General features: G+C 38.7%; 1 protein-coding gene across 1 annotated transcript; it reads left to right on the plus strand.

Annotated features, from left to right (window-relative positions):
- The first annotated feature begins 261 nt into the window (after nt 1-261).
- TRPC1 (transient receptor potential cation channel subfamily C member 1) lies at nt 262-18,188 on the plus strand. The gene is made up of 13 exons (XM_040074389.2): nt 262-530; nt 1,777-1,931; nt 3,166-3,267; nt 4,093-4,295; nt 5,449-5,580; nt 6,848-7,043; nt 8,030-8,366; nt 9,401-9,540; nt 11,472-11,615; nt 14,179-14,354; nt 14,504-14,705; nt 15,241-15,435; nt 16,266-18,188. Exons 1-13 carry the CDS (start codon nt 395-397, stop codon nt 16,491-16,493), a joined length of 2,346 nt encoding a protein of 781 aa, XP_039930323.1. The 5' UTR covers nt 262-394; the 3' UTR covers nt 16,494-18,188.
- The last annotated feature ends 219 nt before the right edge of the window (nt 18,189-18,407 follow it).

Raw genomic sequence — 18,407 nt, forward strand, 5'->3', positions numbered from 1 at the left:
CGCGATGCCTCTGATGCTGTGATGAACAGGGCCGCAGTTACTGTAGCAGCTGGAAGATAACAGCTGTAAGTCAGCGCAGCAGCGGCTGCACAGTGCGCGCTCCGCGTCCCTCACAGCAGCCGGCGGCCCCCGCCCGGCTGTGGGGAGGGGCAGGGCCGCGGCCCCAGCGCTCCGCCCGCTGCGCTGCCCCGGCGGCGGGGCGGGAGCCTGCGCACTGCGGCGGGGAGCGCCGGCCCGGCCCGGCCCTGCCCTGCCCCGCCCGGCCCGGCCCGGCCCTGCCCGCCAGCCAGGGCTGACCTGGCCGGGGCCGCTGCCCCGCTCGCCGGCGGTGCCGAGGGGCAGCGGGGGGGGCCGCGACACCGCCCCGCCCGCTCCGCATGGGCCTGGCGGAGCCATGGCCGCCCTGTACCAGAGCGCGGACCCGTCCGCCTCGGCCTCGCCCAACAAGCTGCTGGCTCTGAAGGATGTGCGGCAGGTGAAGGAGGAGACCACGCTGGACGAGAAGCTTTTCCTGCTGGCCTGCGACAAAGGTACCTGCCCCGCCGGCCGCCCCCCTTCCCCCCCTCCCCCCGCCGAGGTGTGGGCCGCTCGCTCCGCGGGCCCGGCCGTGGCCGGGTGTCAGCCCCGGGCTGTCCTCCCTCTCCCGCTGTGCGGGTCCCGCCCTGGGGTCCGGGCCCGCCGCCTCCCGCTGGCCCCTGAGCGGGAAGGGAGGCGCGGGGCCGGATCCCGCCGCGTTCCTGAGGGCGCTCCGTTCGTGTCGGAGGAATCTGGGAGGTATTCGCTGTTAAAAGAGTCTCTGGGGAGAGAGCTGCAGTGAAACTGGGGCTTATCTAGACATCCCCAGGATAAACGCGACCGGTATCCTGCGATTTGCACCATTGGTGATGGATAGGAGGAGATCTGTCTTTCTAATATACGCTGCTTGCTTTAAGCCTATATTTAGTTACCTTTGAGTCGAAACGTGGCTTTAAATCAAAATGATCTTAAAAAGGTCTGAAACGTTGGACTCCAGGGTATGCTTTTAGAGGTCCTGCGCGGCTCTGCGTGCTTGGGGCACAAGCGCGGCTGCAGGAGCCGAGCTGGGGTGTTCGCTCGCAGGGCTGCGTGCTGGCCCCGAGCTCAGGTTAGCTCACAGCCACAGCAGCGGTATTTCTGCAGTGGCATTCGGCAGCCGGCTTAGCAGTTTTGCTCTGGGACTCTCGGTGGTGGGATGCCTTGCATCTGCACAGCTGGTGCAGTCTGTCCTGAACATCAGAGGAAGCCATGGATTTCTCTCTTTAACTATAAACAGAGGTTCAGGGTGCTAAAAGGCTGCATAACAAAAAAGTAACAAAACCCAGTTGTGTGTATAACAGCTGGTTCAGTACTCTTGATATGTATTTTGCTGTGTTCTACATGTACTTCTACATATAAGTATTCTACACTGAGATCTCTCTTGGTCATGGTCTTCTGTGTTGCAAAGTAATTTGTTACTCTAGAGACAGTTTTAAAAAGCACCCGTGCTTTTGTGTGTGTTTATTTTTAGGACTGAAACTAAACGGGTGGATTAAAGTACCTGTCTAGTGCTTTCCTGAAGAGAAATCTCCTGAAATATCTCTAGTTATCTCCCTGATGAGAGGATGCATATCTACCTTGACTTCTTACTTGTCTGATAAACTCAGTGACTGTTGTCAGCTATGGAATAGTGTCTTGTTTGAATGGTAGCTGGTACTTAAAATTATCACATTCTTTTATTACTTTATAACATGAAGTGATAGCCCTACCTTACTTCTGCAGGTGACTATTACATGGTTAAGAAGCTCTTAGAGGAAAACAGCTCAGGTGAAATGAACATAAATTGTGTGGATGTGCTTGGACGAAATGCTGTTACCATAACCATTGAAAATGAAAACTTGGACATACTACAGCTGCTTTTGGATTATGGCTGCCAGGTATGCAACAAATGTTGTTAAAAACGTTCAGTGTAGTCATATATCTTCTTTGTTAATCTGTCAGAATTTTGACATAAATGCAGTCTGTCTTTTAGGCAGTTCAGTTGTTTTTCTAGTAAATTGGAAGAAGTAATCGTGACAGTGGTTTCTTCTCACAAGTTAACTTTTTCATGGAACTTTATTGGTGTGGCAAATGTTTAAGTAATGTTTTCTATTATATTTACAAGTTTGAGTTTTATTTTAAATTTTACTACTGCTGGTGATATAATACATACATTATCCTCAAGAAAAAAGGTACATGGTATGAGTGCCTTACATTAAAAAGTGTAAAATGCAAAAAACCCCTTTGGCTGTAGAATATATTAACTTTTTAAATGGTAGCGCAGAAAAAATCATCTTATATTTGTTGATTTTAAGTTAAGGCAAACATGCATTTCTGTGGTGCTTTCTTGTTAAACTTGGTCTGTGCTTGATGGCAGGGCAGTTTCCTACCAACCAAGACTTAAATGTATGCAGCATCTCTGCTCCTGGTGGGAGAGGTGAAGCTGTGATGGATTAAATATGAAAGACAAGGAAAAGTACCATCTTTTGTTACATTGTTTGATGTTGGGCATGAATAAAACCACAAGCTTTTCCCTACCTGAACTAGTACCAGTAATAAAAGCTGTGGTTTTTTCTTTTATTTTTTTAAAGTAAAAATCTGAATTTTTCTAAATGAATCAAGAAGAACAATATCATCTGTAGGAAAAATGAAAAGCTGCTTATCTCAGTGGAATAGAAGGTGCAGAAGTGGTTGGTTACCAGCCAAGAAGGAAAAAGCTTATTTTCCTAGCTGTACTCCAGAATTACAAATGCAGGGCTGAAGCATCCCATATGCCTGAGCTGTGTTACACTAACACTTGCTTTTAATCTGTCTAGTAACCTGGTAAACTGGATCTTCAAACTTGATTTTTATAAGTCTTCTGTATCATCTTTGCTGGAAAGTAATTTATTCAGTTGATTCCTGTGCTGTTGTTGCAGTGATACAAATTGTCATTAATGCTATGTGAACTCCTGCAATGGCAACTTGAATTTGTATCCTGATCATATGCCTGGTGATAATACAGAACATCATTTTAGTACTTAAAAATTAAATTTAAAAAGCACATTAAAAAATGCAGTTTAGCTTGAGTTTGTCTCTTTGTGCTGTTTAGGTTACTGCTGTTTTCACAAATGATTTCTTTTCTTTACTTAGTCCTCGGATGCACTTTTGGTGGCTATTGACTCAGAAGTGGTGGGAGCTGTTGACATTCTACTTAATCACCGCCCAAAACGATCCTCCAGACCAACCATTGTGGTTAAGTGTTGTTACTCCTTGATTTTTCGTTGGGGCTGTGAAGGCTCTTGCTTTTTTTGGGTATCTGTAGTATTTAAAACAATGTTCTTAAATTCTGCATCTGTAAAGTGATAGAATTTGGATACCAGAGATTATTTTTGTAACCTCTTTGTCTTGAAAGCTGAAATACATTCTTTGCTTTATCACCTAAGGAATTCTGTGGCTTTATACCTGCCAAACACATACATGGTTCAGAAGAGAAAAAACCTAGTGATTATAAATCTTTTCTAGTAGTCTGTTTGCAAGGTAGCTAGCAGCCTTGGCTTAAAAAGCTTTTATTCATCTATTGAAGCTTCATAGATTTTCACAGCAAATCTATAAACATCAGACCACCACCTTGAAATTAAGCGACTGAAGCTTACCTTGTTAGTGCTTAAGTATCAAGGAACTTTTGAAAGCACAAAAAGGAGGTGGAGGCAGGGAAGGAATAAGGTGTTGTGTAACAGAGTGTAACACATTCAGGATATTTTTTCTGCACTTCAGTAGTAAGTACAATAATTTTTTGACAAAGGAGAGCAGAATAACAATTTCTGATATTCTGTGTGTATTGGAAAAATGGGCAGTATATCTGTGTAAATTAACCAGAAAAGTATCTGGGTCTTTTATTCTTTTTTAGTATTTATCTGACAGATACTGTTTATGTTGTTACATACTTTTCTTTCTGTTCATGTTATGAAACATTGGAAAGTATTTTGAAGGAGAAATTCTTGGTTGAAGTCAAAAACCCCCTTCCATGCAGCAGAACTGTGGGTAATAAATTTAGATGCTTCCTACATTTTATTCCAGAAATTAATGGAGCGCATTCAGAACCCAGAGTACTCAACAACCATGGATGTGGCACCGGTAATTTTAGCTGCTCATCGTAACAACTATGAAATTCTCACCATGCTGTTGAAGCAAGACATATCATTACCCAAACCTCATGCTGTGGGCTGTGAGTGCACACTGTGCACTGCCAAGAACAAAAAAGACAGTCTGCGACATTCCAGGTAAGACTTAGCAGTCATGAGCCATAATAAAAAGATTCTTAATTCTCTGGTATTGCCTGGGTCAGATTTGGTATGTTTCCTTTCTCTTTTTAAGGTGAAGTTTTATGAGTGGATTCCTTTAATGTATTGTAGCTCTTTTTGTGAAAGATGGCAGTACTTGGGAATGGTTGTGCCTGAAAAGGTTGGTGGGAGGCAGTGGGTTTTTTCCATTTTGGTTCTATACTTTTAGTCACTGTGCATGGTCACTATGTGCCTTTCCTTTCTACCAGGTGTGTCTCAAACATTCTAGCTACTTTTGGCTTGAGGCCACAGGGACTATGCAAATAAAATTTTTATCAAGTTAGTTTTAATACTTGGGGGTTTGTGAGCCAGAATGAGGAAGTGGATAATTCTGAATCTTGTTTCTAAAAGTGTTTATTTGGCATGAATTGATGAATGCAAACTAAAGACAATATTCTTTCTTTCTTTTTTTTTTTTTCCTTCAGTATTTTTGAAAGTAGAAAGCTTTTTAATAAAGATTCAGATGAGGAGAGGGATGTAGCAATCTGGTAAATATTTTGTGTGGTTAACTTGAGAACATATTTGAGGGTTGAATAAAATTAATTATGAGATAATTCGGATGAAAAATGACAGAGTTCAAAGATCATAAGTGTACTGCAATTACAATACGCAATAATTATTGTATAGTTACTTCAGTCTGTATCCAAAATACTAAAAAATAAGAGAAGTGAGAGGATTTGAGTTTTTGGTGCTGACCTACCACAGGCCACATTCTGGTATCCATCCTATTCCCTATATCATTAACTTCAGTGTGAGAGAAGATGTCAGGGTATCCAAAGCAGACAAACAGTAGAAATATTTGAGATAGCAGCTCTTAATTTAATCTAGAACTTCTGCTGATTACTGATAGCAGTGGAAGTAGTGAGGAAAAGAAGAGGGAACCAGTTTGCCCGATTTTGCATACTTAGGGGTTCTAAATATGTCATCTGTCTTCCAGGACATACTGAGTTTATGTTTGTAGTGTCTGATTTTGACAAACCAAATTGTTTCGTTTTTCAGCTGGCCATTTAAGTCAAACCTTTGAACAGATTCTGGATTGAAGCTGCTAATGAAATAAAACTTCTTCCTTGTGTTTGCTGTTCTTTTGTCACAGATTTCGTCTGGACATTTATCGGTGTTTGGCCAGTCCTGCCTTAATAATGTTGACAGAGGAGGATCCAATCCTAAGAGCTTTTGAACTTAGTGCGGACTTGAAAGAATTAAGCCTCGTTGAGGTTGAGTTCAGGTAGGAATTGAAAACAAAAATCAGTTTGAATATTTTTATGAAATTACAGGTATAGAAGTATGTATGCATTAGAAAAAGTTTAGTCTCAATTTTTTGTAAATGGAATGTTTAAATTGATAATTAGACATAATAAGTTAATAATATAATTTATGCCTCATTGGTAGTCATTTTGACAGTTTAATTACTTTAAATCTCTTTAGGTATAGACATTTCAATGTGTGTAGTTGCACCAACAGTTCAAATTTCAGCTCTACTCTGCGAAAATAAACAGAAATTATGCGAAATGCCGACTTACTTGGAAATCACACACCAATTAACCATACCAGTATCTCATTGGAACTCTGCACTTTTTTCTGTATCAGGGTAGAAATATGCAATACCTTGCTTATACTGACTTGACTTATGCTGGCAGTTGGTTTTGGTATTGTTTCTTAATTTTGCTCATTATAAGACTTTGAAGAGCACATATGTGTATATATTTAAAATACACATATGTGTGTAGAAGACTTCATGCTGAAAATGCTCTGTTATGATGACCAAAGCTCAGTGAAATTTCACGTTTAAACAATGCAGATTTTTACCATTTTCTAACTTACCAGCACAAAAACTTTCCAAGAACGTGAAAGCAAGTGTTTATATTAGGAAAAATTCTACTTTCTTAAACAACATGTGAATTTTCTGCATTTTAGCTACCTGTTTTTTGTAATAAGAGTTCAATTGTTGCATTTTTGTGATACAGCTTGGCATTAAAATGGACTATGTGCAAGGTAAGACAAGGAAGTCATCTGGTTTCTCTTCATGTGTTTAATACATTAATACATAATATTTAGTGAATAGACTTCAGTTTTCAGATGACAGGAATAAAGCAAAACCCCAAACGATTTCCTGTCCATTTGGAAAGTCCGAGTGATTGCTTACCAGTACCATATTTTGTGACAGCTACACTTTCTCATGGCCTGCAAATAACTCTAAGCTTTAACTCTGTGTATGGAACTCATGACATAAGAATTTGTACACTGTGAGCCTGTTTGCCAGATTTTCTCGAGTGATCTTGCAAGTTAAATTGAAACGGAATTGTCACGTTACATGGTGAAAACTACTCAGAGTTGTCTTAGGAATGCTTGGACCTTGACATGGGACTTGCAGGGTGGTTTACTTCTAATTTGTTTTAACATAACATACAATCCCAGCTGTAAATGGCTAGTTCATGATTCAGTGGAAAATACAGGGCCAGTGTAATAGTACGTACTGCTTCTGTGTGTTTCAGAAATGATTATGAGGAGCTCGCTCAACAGTGCAAAACCTTTGCTAAAGATTTACTTGCACAAGCGCGGAATTCCCGGGAGCTGGAAGTGATCCTGAATCACACCTCCAGTGATGAACACGTAGACAAGCGAGGATTGTTGGAAGAGAGGATGAACTTAAGCCGCTTAAAACTTGCAATCAAATATAATCAAAAAGAGGTTTGTCTTTGCAGTAACTTGATAGACTTTCCATATCTTATTTTGCTAGTAAGTAATTACTTTGTTCTGCCTCTGGACACAGAAGTGGAAATAAATTTGCAGGAGCTATAGAAGAGATGATAATAAACAGGTACCAGTATGTGAAACATGGATGCTGCAGGATACTGAGTGATTCTCAGTGCTTACTGTGGAGATGAATGTCATATTTTCTGTATTGGAATATGGGCTACTGCTTTTTTATGAACAGCTCTGGTAGTGGTAATTATTTATTCAGTTCCTCATTAAATCCTTGCCTAGAGAGGCATGGATCCTTAGGTGCCAAACATGATTTATCATCTTCTCACTGGTCATTAACTGTTCATCTTTGTCTCAGGCCTTGCCTGTGCTGCTCAGTAATCAGGCTGGAGCCATGCTGGTATAACTGAATAGCCCCTCTGTTCCAGAATAGCGGCACGTTTTATGCCATCAATATGCAACTTCCTCCATGCAGTAGGTTATTGTCATTTTTGTCCCTTCATAAATTATAACACTAGTTTTCTGTGCTGGAAGGCAAATGGGTATTAGTGGGATTCTAGTACAAGGACCAAGGACAGAGTGGAAGTTTCCTTTTCATGCAAAATCCATTTTTAGTTAGTATTACAAAAGGAATTACATAATTCTGTCTGTTCTGCGTGCCTAGGCTTAAACTGTTCTGAAACTGTTGAAATACATCGCATTTAAAAGTCCTAAGCTGTAGTTCTGGAACGCCCCACAACCAGCATTACACATTTCTGGCCTGCACTTATCAAGTACACTGAAGTATTTTGGTGTTCCTCTGGGATTGAGCGTAGCTTGCTTCTACTACAGGGCTTGGAAAATATCAACATTTTATGGTAAACATGTGGTATACATATAGTTAGAAAATGAATTTTAATTATGCAGCTTAGTAGTGTGTGTTAAGAAATCTGAGAGTGATTCCTTGTTTGTTTCTCCCCCTTCTCCCCCAGTTTGTTGCCCAGTCCAACTGCCAGCAGTTTCTCAACACGGTGTGGTTCGGGCAGATGGCCGGCTATCGGCGCAAGCACACCTGCAAGAAGATCCTCACTGTTCTCATGGTTGGCATTTTCTGGCCAGTTCTGTCCCTGTGTTACTTGTTAGCTCCTAAATCTCGAGTAGGTCGAATAATTCACACTCCCTTTATGAAGTTTATTATTCATGGAGCTTCATATTTCACATTTCTGTTATTACTTAATTTGTACTCCCTTGTCTACAACGAGAATAAGAAGAATACAATGGGACCAGCCCTTGAGAGAATAGACTATCTTCTGATAATATGGCTTATTGGTAGGTATTATTTGACTGGATTGGATGGCAGTTCTTGAATATATATATAAAAAATTTCCAGTTGAATATATATAAAAATCTGCTGGTACATCAGCAATGAGTAATAACTTAGTCTTTCATGACCAGTTCTGTAATGCTTGATTGGAAAAGTAGTTAATAACAAAATTTGGACTTGCTGCACAGTTGGTACACGGTGTAAAGATACAAGTAGATGTTGTGTATGTTTATGTATGCATGCTCCGGTTTAGTCTAAGAGATTAGAGGTGTGCATTTACCTCATGCTTGTTTCAAAACACAAAAAGAATTACTCTTTTCCCATGTTATGGTTTTCTATTTCTGTATGTCCTTGCCACCGATTATCCTAGCTGTACCAGAAAGGCTGCATGTCACTTCTGGTTGATGCAGCAGAGGGAGCACAGGTATAATATTTGTGGAGTTCTCCAGAACTTTGGTTGAAGGTTCATAACTTTTACCTTGGTTCTGGTTGTCTGGTATGCAATTGTTTTTATATTAAGATTTACCTTTCTTAATGTAAGGTAACTAGATATGTATCGTTTGTTTCATTTGACTTGTAAAAAGCAGTGATAATAGTAAAAACACGCATTTTATCTAAGTAATTCTGAGGGTGATTTATTTGATATTTTAGGGTGAGGGAATTTTTGTGTAATGGTGATTCCTTTCACAATCGAGCTGTATTAAAACTATTGAGTAGTTCTTGCAGATTTTGGAAATACGTAGTATTTCCCACACAAGCACAGGCAGGTCTTTAAAGAAACCTGAAAACTTCAAATTTTGAGTACAAGTCAGATTCCTCCTTTGCTTTGAAATGAAATACTATAATTTTGTAAAATCTTTTGTTCCATCAAGTCTCCTGTAGACAAAGTGTGTTATTAGGTGGTCTTGGTAATTTTAATTAAAGGCTACGGAAATACGACTTTTCTGCATGTAATATTCTAATATAGATTTCAAGTAGGATTTAAAAGTTATATCTAAGCAACATAATCATTAAAACGGGGTTATTCTTTTTCCGGCAGGGATGGTGTGGTCAGATGTTAAGAGGCTCTGGTATGATGGTTTAGAAGATTTTTTAGAAGAATCCCGCAATCAGCTTAGTTTTGTCATGAATTCCCTGTATTTGGCAACTTTTGCTCTCAAAGTCGTGGCCCATAACAAGGTGAGCACCAATCTTCATAGATCCAAAGCTCCTGTGGGGCTGACTGAGCAGGTATGATTTTAGTAAATTGCTGCAGAGTACCTGAAGGTGTGTTACATGTGCTGTGTTGTGGTTAAATGAACATTAGTAACAGCCTCTGACGTGGGGCACTGCAGGCTTTGGGCTCCCATGCTCTGTGTGCTATGGGTTGTGCAGCTGTACAGACCTCGGGTCTTGTTGCTCTTTGGTCTTCAAAGCGCAGTTGATCAGGCAGATGGGAGTGAGAAAACACATCACATGTCCAAGCACTTGGAACCCCCAAACAGAGCTACTGTCTGCCTTGGAAGAGCTGGCTGGTCTTCCAAATGGTTTGGGTTTTTTTCAGGAAAATGCATCTCATCTCATTGGGCATTTGAGCTTGCCTGATTCAGTACTATGCAGAAAGCTAATAGTACTCTCTGAGTTTGAGTTGCCTAGGGCATTTTTGTTGCAGAGAGTTTTATTTAGCTTTTGATTACATATATTTAAATGTCATAAATGGTAGATTTTTAATTGATTTTGGCTTGGTGGGGTTTTTTTGGTTGGGGTTTTCTTTGGTGATAAGGATAAAAGCCCTGAGACCATAGAGAAGCCTTGTCTTGTCTCTATGAAAAGCCATCTGGATTTGATTGAAAATAAGAGTTTTGAAAATGATCAGTGCCATTCTGTTGCATGTGTTGTTAACCACACAGCACATGGCAAACTGCCAGACCAATTGAATGTGAATATTACAGCAAAATCCAAGCCAGTGCAGTAGCACCATTATTGTGTCTTGAAAACTGCAAGTTGACAGCTGTCTGGCAGTTGGGAGGAAAATAAACGGCTTCAGTTCTTCCCAACTTGGTGTTTGGCTCCTTTCCCTATCCTAGCATTGATTCAGAGGCTGGTAATCATTTGGAGAGGAAGGCTCCATTTCTTGGAAAAAAACTAGAGGGAGAATGCCACACTGGGCTGCTTTCCCAGCCATTTGCTAGTAGTATTAGTAGTAGTAGAATTACCAGCATTCTCTAGTAGTAGCTCCTTTGCTGAGATAAGACCCATTGTTGCCAATTTAAATTGTAACCTTTTGGAAGATGCAGGACTCCTGTCCTCTACAATAGGCATATAATGGGGGGGGTTTCCCTTTTTATATGGCCAAATTTATTTTTAGAGTTTATAAATCATATAGAAAACCAAATAAAAATGTTCAGTTTGCATCTTAGGTCCATTATAGGCCCCAAAACTGTAAGAAATAAAGGAAGAGTCTCTGTAGCAGAAGGATCTGTACATGTGCAGTTGCAGTATGTAACAAAATATTTACCCCTATTTCTTGCCACCTTTGTGCAGCAGGCTTTGGGGTGTTATTATAAAGCAGCTGGGAGTTCCTTGGTTTTTGAATGTCCATTTTGAGACAGCAGAAGCTGGAAATACAAATGCTGAGTATTTTCAGCCAAACCAAAAGTTAGGAATCTGTGGATATTCCCTGAATAAGTTGAATAGTAGTTCCTAGTGGATAATACCTCAAGGAACAGCTGTCACCACATTGCAATTGCATGCGTACATTGGTTTTCTTTTCCATGCAATTTTGACTGAGGCCTATTGTACAAAGCAATGCACGTGTTTTTAAGTGCCCGAGTCCCTGTTTCAGTAGACTGTGCAAAAGAGAGTAAAAGTGAAAGCAGAACAGGAGAATAAATGGTTTGAACAAGTGAGTGGCAGAATTTGGTGTTGAATTTAAATTGTCTGATTTCTGGCTCCCTCAGGAATGGCTTTTAAAATTCTTTTGTTGAAAGAGGTATGACACCTATGAGTGATATATGTTAATTTCTTCTCTGCTCTTACCTGTGTTGGAAGTAGAAGTAGGGAGAGATGTATGGGTACATTTCTGTATTTATAATGTTCGTTATCTCAACTTGTCTTTTTTCATGTTGCAGTTTCATGATTATGCTGAAAGGAAGGACTGGGATGCATTCCATCCTACCCTAGTGGCCGAAGGCCTTTTTGCCTTTGCCAATGTTCTTAGTTACCTGCGTCTCTTCTTCATGTACACAACCAGCTCCATTCTGGGACCACTCCAGGTGAATATCATTATTTTTGAAAAATATTAAACCTAATTTACTATCAAGAGTCTTACTGAAAACAGGAAAAAATGTTAAAGTAAGAAAGTGAAAAGCAGAAAGAAGTAATACTGCATTGAAGTTCGATTTTTTTTAAATTCATCTCTTGTGTAAAATCTACTGATTCAGATGGGAAAAGTAAGAAAAAGAATGAAAGACCTTGTGTAGTTCAGTTAATGGTTTTTTCCATGATAGCTATACCTATACTGTCTTTTTGTTTTAATCTGTTTTAAGCTTAACATAATACCTAAGCTTTCACAGTTTGGAAAGTATAAGAATCGGGTTCATCCTGATCTTTATACTTTATATATTATGTAAATAATTGCCTTAGCTTCTTATCTCTAAAGAGATAGATGAATAATTGTGTAGCAAGGAAGAGTTATCAACAGCCTTTCTGTTTATGTCTGTGATCTCCTTGAAGCTGCACCTTGTGTTGTGCAAATTGCTTTTGTTTGAAAAATATAAATCTCTCAAGAGTATTGAAATACTCACCTATATATTGGCGATTATAAGAAGGGAGAACAGGTTTCTTCTTGCTTGGTATTTGTTAGAGCCTTCCAGTAATGATGACAGTAAAACCTCCCACATTTTAATTATCTAATTATCCAGTTTACACATTTTAAATGAAAATGTACTTGCACACTTTGAAAAAAGTACTAAAGACTTGATGTTGCATTAAGCACTAGGGTTGTACAAATTGATTGAACACTGAAGTCTCTCCACATTTTAAAGAGATTCACTGTTTAATGTGCATATTTATTTATGTACTAGGTCTTTCACAAGTTTTTTATTAGGAGGCTGTTATGAAATTTCCAAGTAAATAAAAACAGTCAACAGTCACCCCATTCAGAGGCACACAGGAGCTTACCTTATTACTGCTGGCCAGTAGGGCCGGTGCAACAACTCTTACAGTATTTTCTGAAAGTAGGTCACAAAGTTCAGATGGTGGTAATCAAATATGGCATGGAAACCCAGCATGGGGGGCGGGGGAAGGCAGCTACCGGGTGCTCTTGGCTCTTAAGAGTTATTTTTAAGCCTTCAGTTACTTGACTCATTGGCTAATAAAACCTGTTATAATCCAGATTTGTAAGTTGGCTGTGTGTGGTGGATTTTATTATTAACAGAAGGTAGAGTAGTACTTCCCTAGATGAGATAATTAGGTTTCAAGTGCTTAGAAATTGTAATTACTTAGAGAGGGAAACCATGAACCTATGAAGAAAGCAACTGGCATTTGGGATGGGTTATTACACTCTCTTCCAAACAAAAGCGTTTGGGGCAATTTGCACTTTTTGTGCATTCCTGTTTCGTCTACTTTTTCTCTCTCTTGCCTGGAACCATGTGTTAAAGGGAAAATGTTCTGTTGTTGGTATTTGGGTTGGGTTTTTTTCATGAAAGGGTTGGATGTGATGAAACAGTTCGATGAGGAGTACAGTCATTCCCTGAGCAAACGTGCACAGAATTGGTGCAGAGCTCTGCCCACAGCTGCAGAATCTCCGTGACCATTACAAACTGTACAGACTCCCCATGTGCTGTGCTGCAGGACGTACGTGGTGAGTTCCCAGCAGCAGAGGAGGGAGCACTGGGAGTTCATCTCTCCGTAAAGCTGTACTTGCAAAACCTGGCAGTTGTGCTACGCTTCTGGGCTGTGATTTGGTACAGCTTTTGATTCATATAGGACCAGGCTTTCCACACTGATTTGTATAGATCAGATTCACCCGATCCCACATTACGTATATTTGCATTTTTTATAATGGTACACTGTTCTGAGGAAGTTTGAAGGAAGACTGATTAAATTATATAAACAGTTTATGCTGTGTCCGTGTAAAAATTTGTGCTTATGTCAAAAGCAAATCAAGGTCTTTCCTGAGCTGGAAAAAATCACAAGCATATTGGGTTTTTTTAAAGGTGCTGTGTTTCTACTGTTGCAAAGTTCTGTGTAGGATATTTTGAAATGAAAACTAATTGAATTTACTGTCACACCTTGTATGCTTTATCCTTCAATTTCTGTGTACCTACACACGTGTTTATTTAAAATCATACATAAACTAATTTTGTATTCTGCAGATGGGCTTTTGTATACTACCTTTTTTTAAATTAGTGATAAATGATTCAAAATGTTTTGATTAATTTAGTGTTCTTCTAAGTGTTTTCTTAACTTTCTATGATGGCATTTGTGTTCAAATGCATTTAATTTACTGCTTTTGTCTGATGACCTGTGAGTTCCTTATTACCACTGGTATTGCAAATAAATTACATGGTGCACATACTACTGCTTATGGTTATTTGGAAGATATTAATTTTCCAGGTGATGTTAAAATTACTTATATACTCTTTTTAATATCTAGATTTTTTCTCTGAAAAACAGTACAAGGTTATCTCCTGACCTTAAGGTCAGTTTAGCATATCAAAATTTAATGTAAATATTTAAAATGTAAATAGATTTTTTGGTTGATCAAAGGCTGAAGGGAACAATACAAATAAAAATAACGACATTTTACTAAAATTATAAATAAATCTATTTCAGATTTCAATGGGGCAGATGCTACAAGATTTTGGAAAATTTCTGGGCATGTTTCTTCTTGTCTTGTTCTCCTTCACAATTGGATTGACCCAACTTTATGATAAAGGATTTACTCTAAATGAAGAAAAGGACTGTGCGGGCATTTTCTGTGAACAACAGAGCAACGACACATTCCATTCGTGAGTTTGAGATCCATAAAATAACTATTGTTTTAGCCTTTAACCCCTAGTAATTAAACAGAACTGGATTTTTTCACTGATTCTGAATTTCTGTTAAACGCTTCTGGTGTAAGGTTTGCCTAAGCAGATCTTTTCCCTTGTTTCTGTAGGTTTATTGGTACGTGCTTTGCTCTCTTCTGGTACATATTCTCCCTGGCACATGTTGCAATCTTTGTGACACGTTTTAGCTACGGTGAAGAATTACAGTCTTTTGTGGGCGCTGTCATTGTTGGGACCTACAACGTGGTGGTTGTGATAGTATTAACTAAACTCCTTGTGGCAATGCTTCACAAAAGTTTTCAGCTGATAGCAGTAAGTGGTGTCTGATAAATTACCAACTACCTGTATCTTTGGATTTTACACAAATTTCTTCCTATGATGTGTAAGCTCATGATCTATAGACCTCATGGATGAGCTATTTATGTGAGCGCATGTTTCTCCTTCAAATAAGAAGTTTTTATTTACTTTGGTTAAAAAAAAAATTGTAATTTCTATGTTGAATATGTGCAGGGCTTTGTCCCACTGGGAATTGATGACTTTCTTGAGACAATGGCTGTTCAAATGCTGATTTTGCTATGTGTGGTGCTTTGGCATTTGATCTGGGGTTGTACCTCATGAATTTTATACCAGAGTATATAGAGAATTGAAGAAATATGTATTTGTCTTAAGTATTTAATATTTGACTACTCAGGCAAACCTGTTAAAATACTCTATAATCTATCTATTAAAATGCTATACAGTCAAACTTAAATAATGGTCAATTTTTCAGGTATGAGAAAATTAAACTTATAAAATAACCTATTAACATTTCTGCTTCTTTTCTCTGTTAATGTGTCTGATGTTTTAGAATCATGAAGATAAGGAGTGGAAGTTTGCTCGTGCCAAGCTTTGGCTTAGCTACTTCGATGATAAATGCACGCTCCCTCCTCCTTTTAACGTTATACCCTCTCCCAAGACTATTTGTTACCTTTTCAACAGTCTCAGTAAATGGATCTGCTCTCATACATCAAGTGGCAAAGTGAAACGTCAGAACAGCCTCAAGGTGAGCAAGGAGTGGGCAAGCTCTGGGCTCTGCAGCTGGGAAGGTGCTGCTTGCTGAAATGAAAACACTCATTGCCGCATGAAGCTGCCTGTCAGGAGGTGACTGCTACTAAGATAAATAGGAGCTGCAGAATAATGTGTGCTGCATCCAAGATAAAGAGGTGTTACTTATTTCTGCTTAAGGTTTTATTAACTTTCTGGTTTGGGAATTTCAACCCACTTCCCTCCAACCCCCAATTCCCTCAGAAATAGTCTGAAAAGAAAAGCTTTGATTGAATGAAAACACGTAGAAACCTTAAGGAAGTATGTGCTAATCTCAAAAATGGTGAGGATAGAATGTTCTTTGGAGAAGGTAATTGGTTTTAAACATATTACAGAAGTATCAGAAAAACCAAAACCAAAAATCACTGAAGCCTCCCATTGTTAGGGAAGGAATTTATTGTTTGTTTATTTTATAAACATTTTTTGTACCCTGCAATTTTGCATACTAATTTTGCATCTTCTTGCTGATGAAAATAGCATTGAATAAATAAATTTAAGCACTTTATGCAGTTTGCAGTGAGACACATTCAGGGTTATGGAACTCTTGATTGCTCACAGAACAATTATCAAGTCAGGTAGATAAAAAATTTTCAGTTTTGCCGGTAGAGCAGATCATAATTTAATTTGGATTTTGTGGACAGTTTATATGCATTGTATATTTGTGTACATCAGGATGTATTTTAAAAATAGCTTTTTTTATTTTGTTCACGTTTCTTCTCTGTAGAATTATATACAGGCTTGAGGGCTCAAAAACCACTTCCATAGTAAATATGTTATGTTTGTTTAAAGGAATGGAGAAATCTGAAGCAGAAGAGAGATGAGAATTACCAAAAGGTGATGTGTTGCTTAGTCCACCGCTACTTGACTTCCATGAGACAGAAGATGCAAAGTACAGATCAGGCCACCGTGGAAAACCTCAATGAGCTGCGGCAGGACTTGTCAAAATTCCGGAACGAAATGAGAGACCTGCTTGGCTTTCGAACTTCTAAATATGCTATGTTTTATCCAAGAAACTAAGGCCTAACATTTACACAAAAGGTGTGTGCTTTTAGATACCCATAGGTGAAAGTGTTGACCTAGTTCTGTTGCCAGATCTTATAGACAAGAGGATTATTGCACAAAAATACATTTGAAAATGTGTTTGCATGAGTTGCAGCTCAGTGCCCAAATGGTCAAAATGAATGCAAAAACAGATATGCTGATTTTCTTAACCTCTTAATCTTGGTGTGTATATAAAATTTGTGTATAGGAGTTTTTAAATGTTCCTCAGACTGTCTGTGGCTGTCAGGTGTTAGAGCTTCTTAACTAGCACAATGTGTTTCTTTCTTCTATTTTTACTGTTTGTTCTTTTTTGATACTTGTTTTTCAAGTTGTGGGAGAAGATAGCCTTTATTTTAAAATGAAAACGCAGCAGTTTATTTTTAATAGAGAAGTCAGATAAAGGATAATAGAAAATTTCCAGCACAGTTGGAAATTATGTATGACTGTAGGTTACAGTGCATGTGAAGACTGTATGGCTCTGAAAGAGGCAGTTCTAGTTTTGTATGTTAACACTGACTGTAAACTAACATTTATAGAATACAGCAAATCAAATCATCAAGACTTTTCATTTTTGTGGGAACATTGACATTTTGAATACAAAATAGATCAAGCATTTCTTGAATGTTCATGGTTCTGTGTAAGACAATCTAACCCTGCTTGGATTTTTCAACAGTGCATCAATAGTGCATTTTAATATATGTGTTAGGATTGGGAACTGAATTTAAAAAATAACCTGTGAACATTTAATGTCTAGTATCTTGGGGTTTAGAATGTAGAGAAATTATTTGAATTATTAAAACCTGTGATTTCATGAAAATGAGGTGGAGCACATGAGTGCTATTGTTTGCAGTGCTGAACAATTCCTGTGAATCATTCTACTGTTCTTTCTGTGAGGTCATTGAGTCTTGCCATTGGAGAGATATACTTTAGAAAGGTCTGTTTGACACAGGTTTTACATATCCTACTTTTAAATTTGGTTGTCTCTTTCATGTTTTTTTACCAGAATTGTTGCCAAGCTAGACTTTTTTTTTAATGTCAGGTATACTGTGTTTTGTGGAAACAGTTTATCTGACTTTGCTTACAATGGACAGTAAGGGCTTTGTGGACTTTCTGTGCTGGAGGGTCCTATATGGCTTTTTATGCTAATATATAATTCAAGCTGACAAACCGTAACTGAGAAATGTGAGATTCCTGTATTTTTAATTACAAAGTAAGTATATTTATAGCAGCTAAAGGATTGATTGATAGTTCTGCTGTTATGATGTTGCTCTTCTGAAACAGTCGTGTGTCCGGAAGGCGCAGGTAGCCAGTGGTCTTTGACTACAGTTGATTTAGGGAGATTGGCAGAGTGGGAGCTTACATGAATGTTTACTTTTTTGAAGGAATTCTTATAAAACTCTTTCTTGTAAAGGTAATATATTTTCTGTACTATGAAATTATGTATTTCTGAACTAGGTTTTAATACTCTGCTTCCAGAAGTGTTAGAATATAGAGGGATTCTGACATGTGTTGGCTTTTCGTGGGAATAGGAAGTTAACCTCCTGGTTCAGACGATCATGAGTTTTGTATTTGGACTGAGATCTCGTGTTTGAATAATGCACCAATATAAAAACTGTGCTGTGTATCTTATGTATATTCAAGAAAGGAAGCAAATAAAAGCTCTTTGAAAAATATAGTTCTATTAATATTTGTTATATTGCAAACATTATATATCAGTTGCCACACTGAAATTATTTTCTTTGTCATGTTGAGGTAATAGGTTTAAGGAGGGAAGCTGGTGTTAATGTGTTGCTGCCTTTTTCCTTCTGTTGGGTTGATTGAAATGGCTCCATGCAGTGCCATGAAGTGATGATGCTTCCAGAGCAGCTGGCTTGGATCCTAGCTGCACCA

This window comes from Hirundo rustica, chromosome 10, assembly GCF_015227805.2.
Source record: "Hirundo rustica isolate bHirRus1 chromosome 10, bHirRus1.pri.v3, whole genome shotgun sequence".
NCBI lineage: Eukaryota > Metazoa > Chordata > Aves > Passeriformes > Hirundinidae > Hirundo > Hirundo rustica.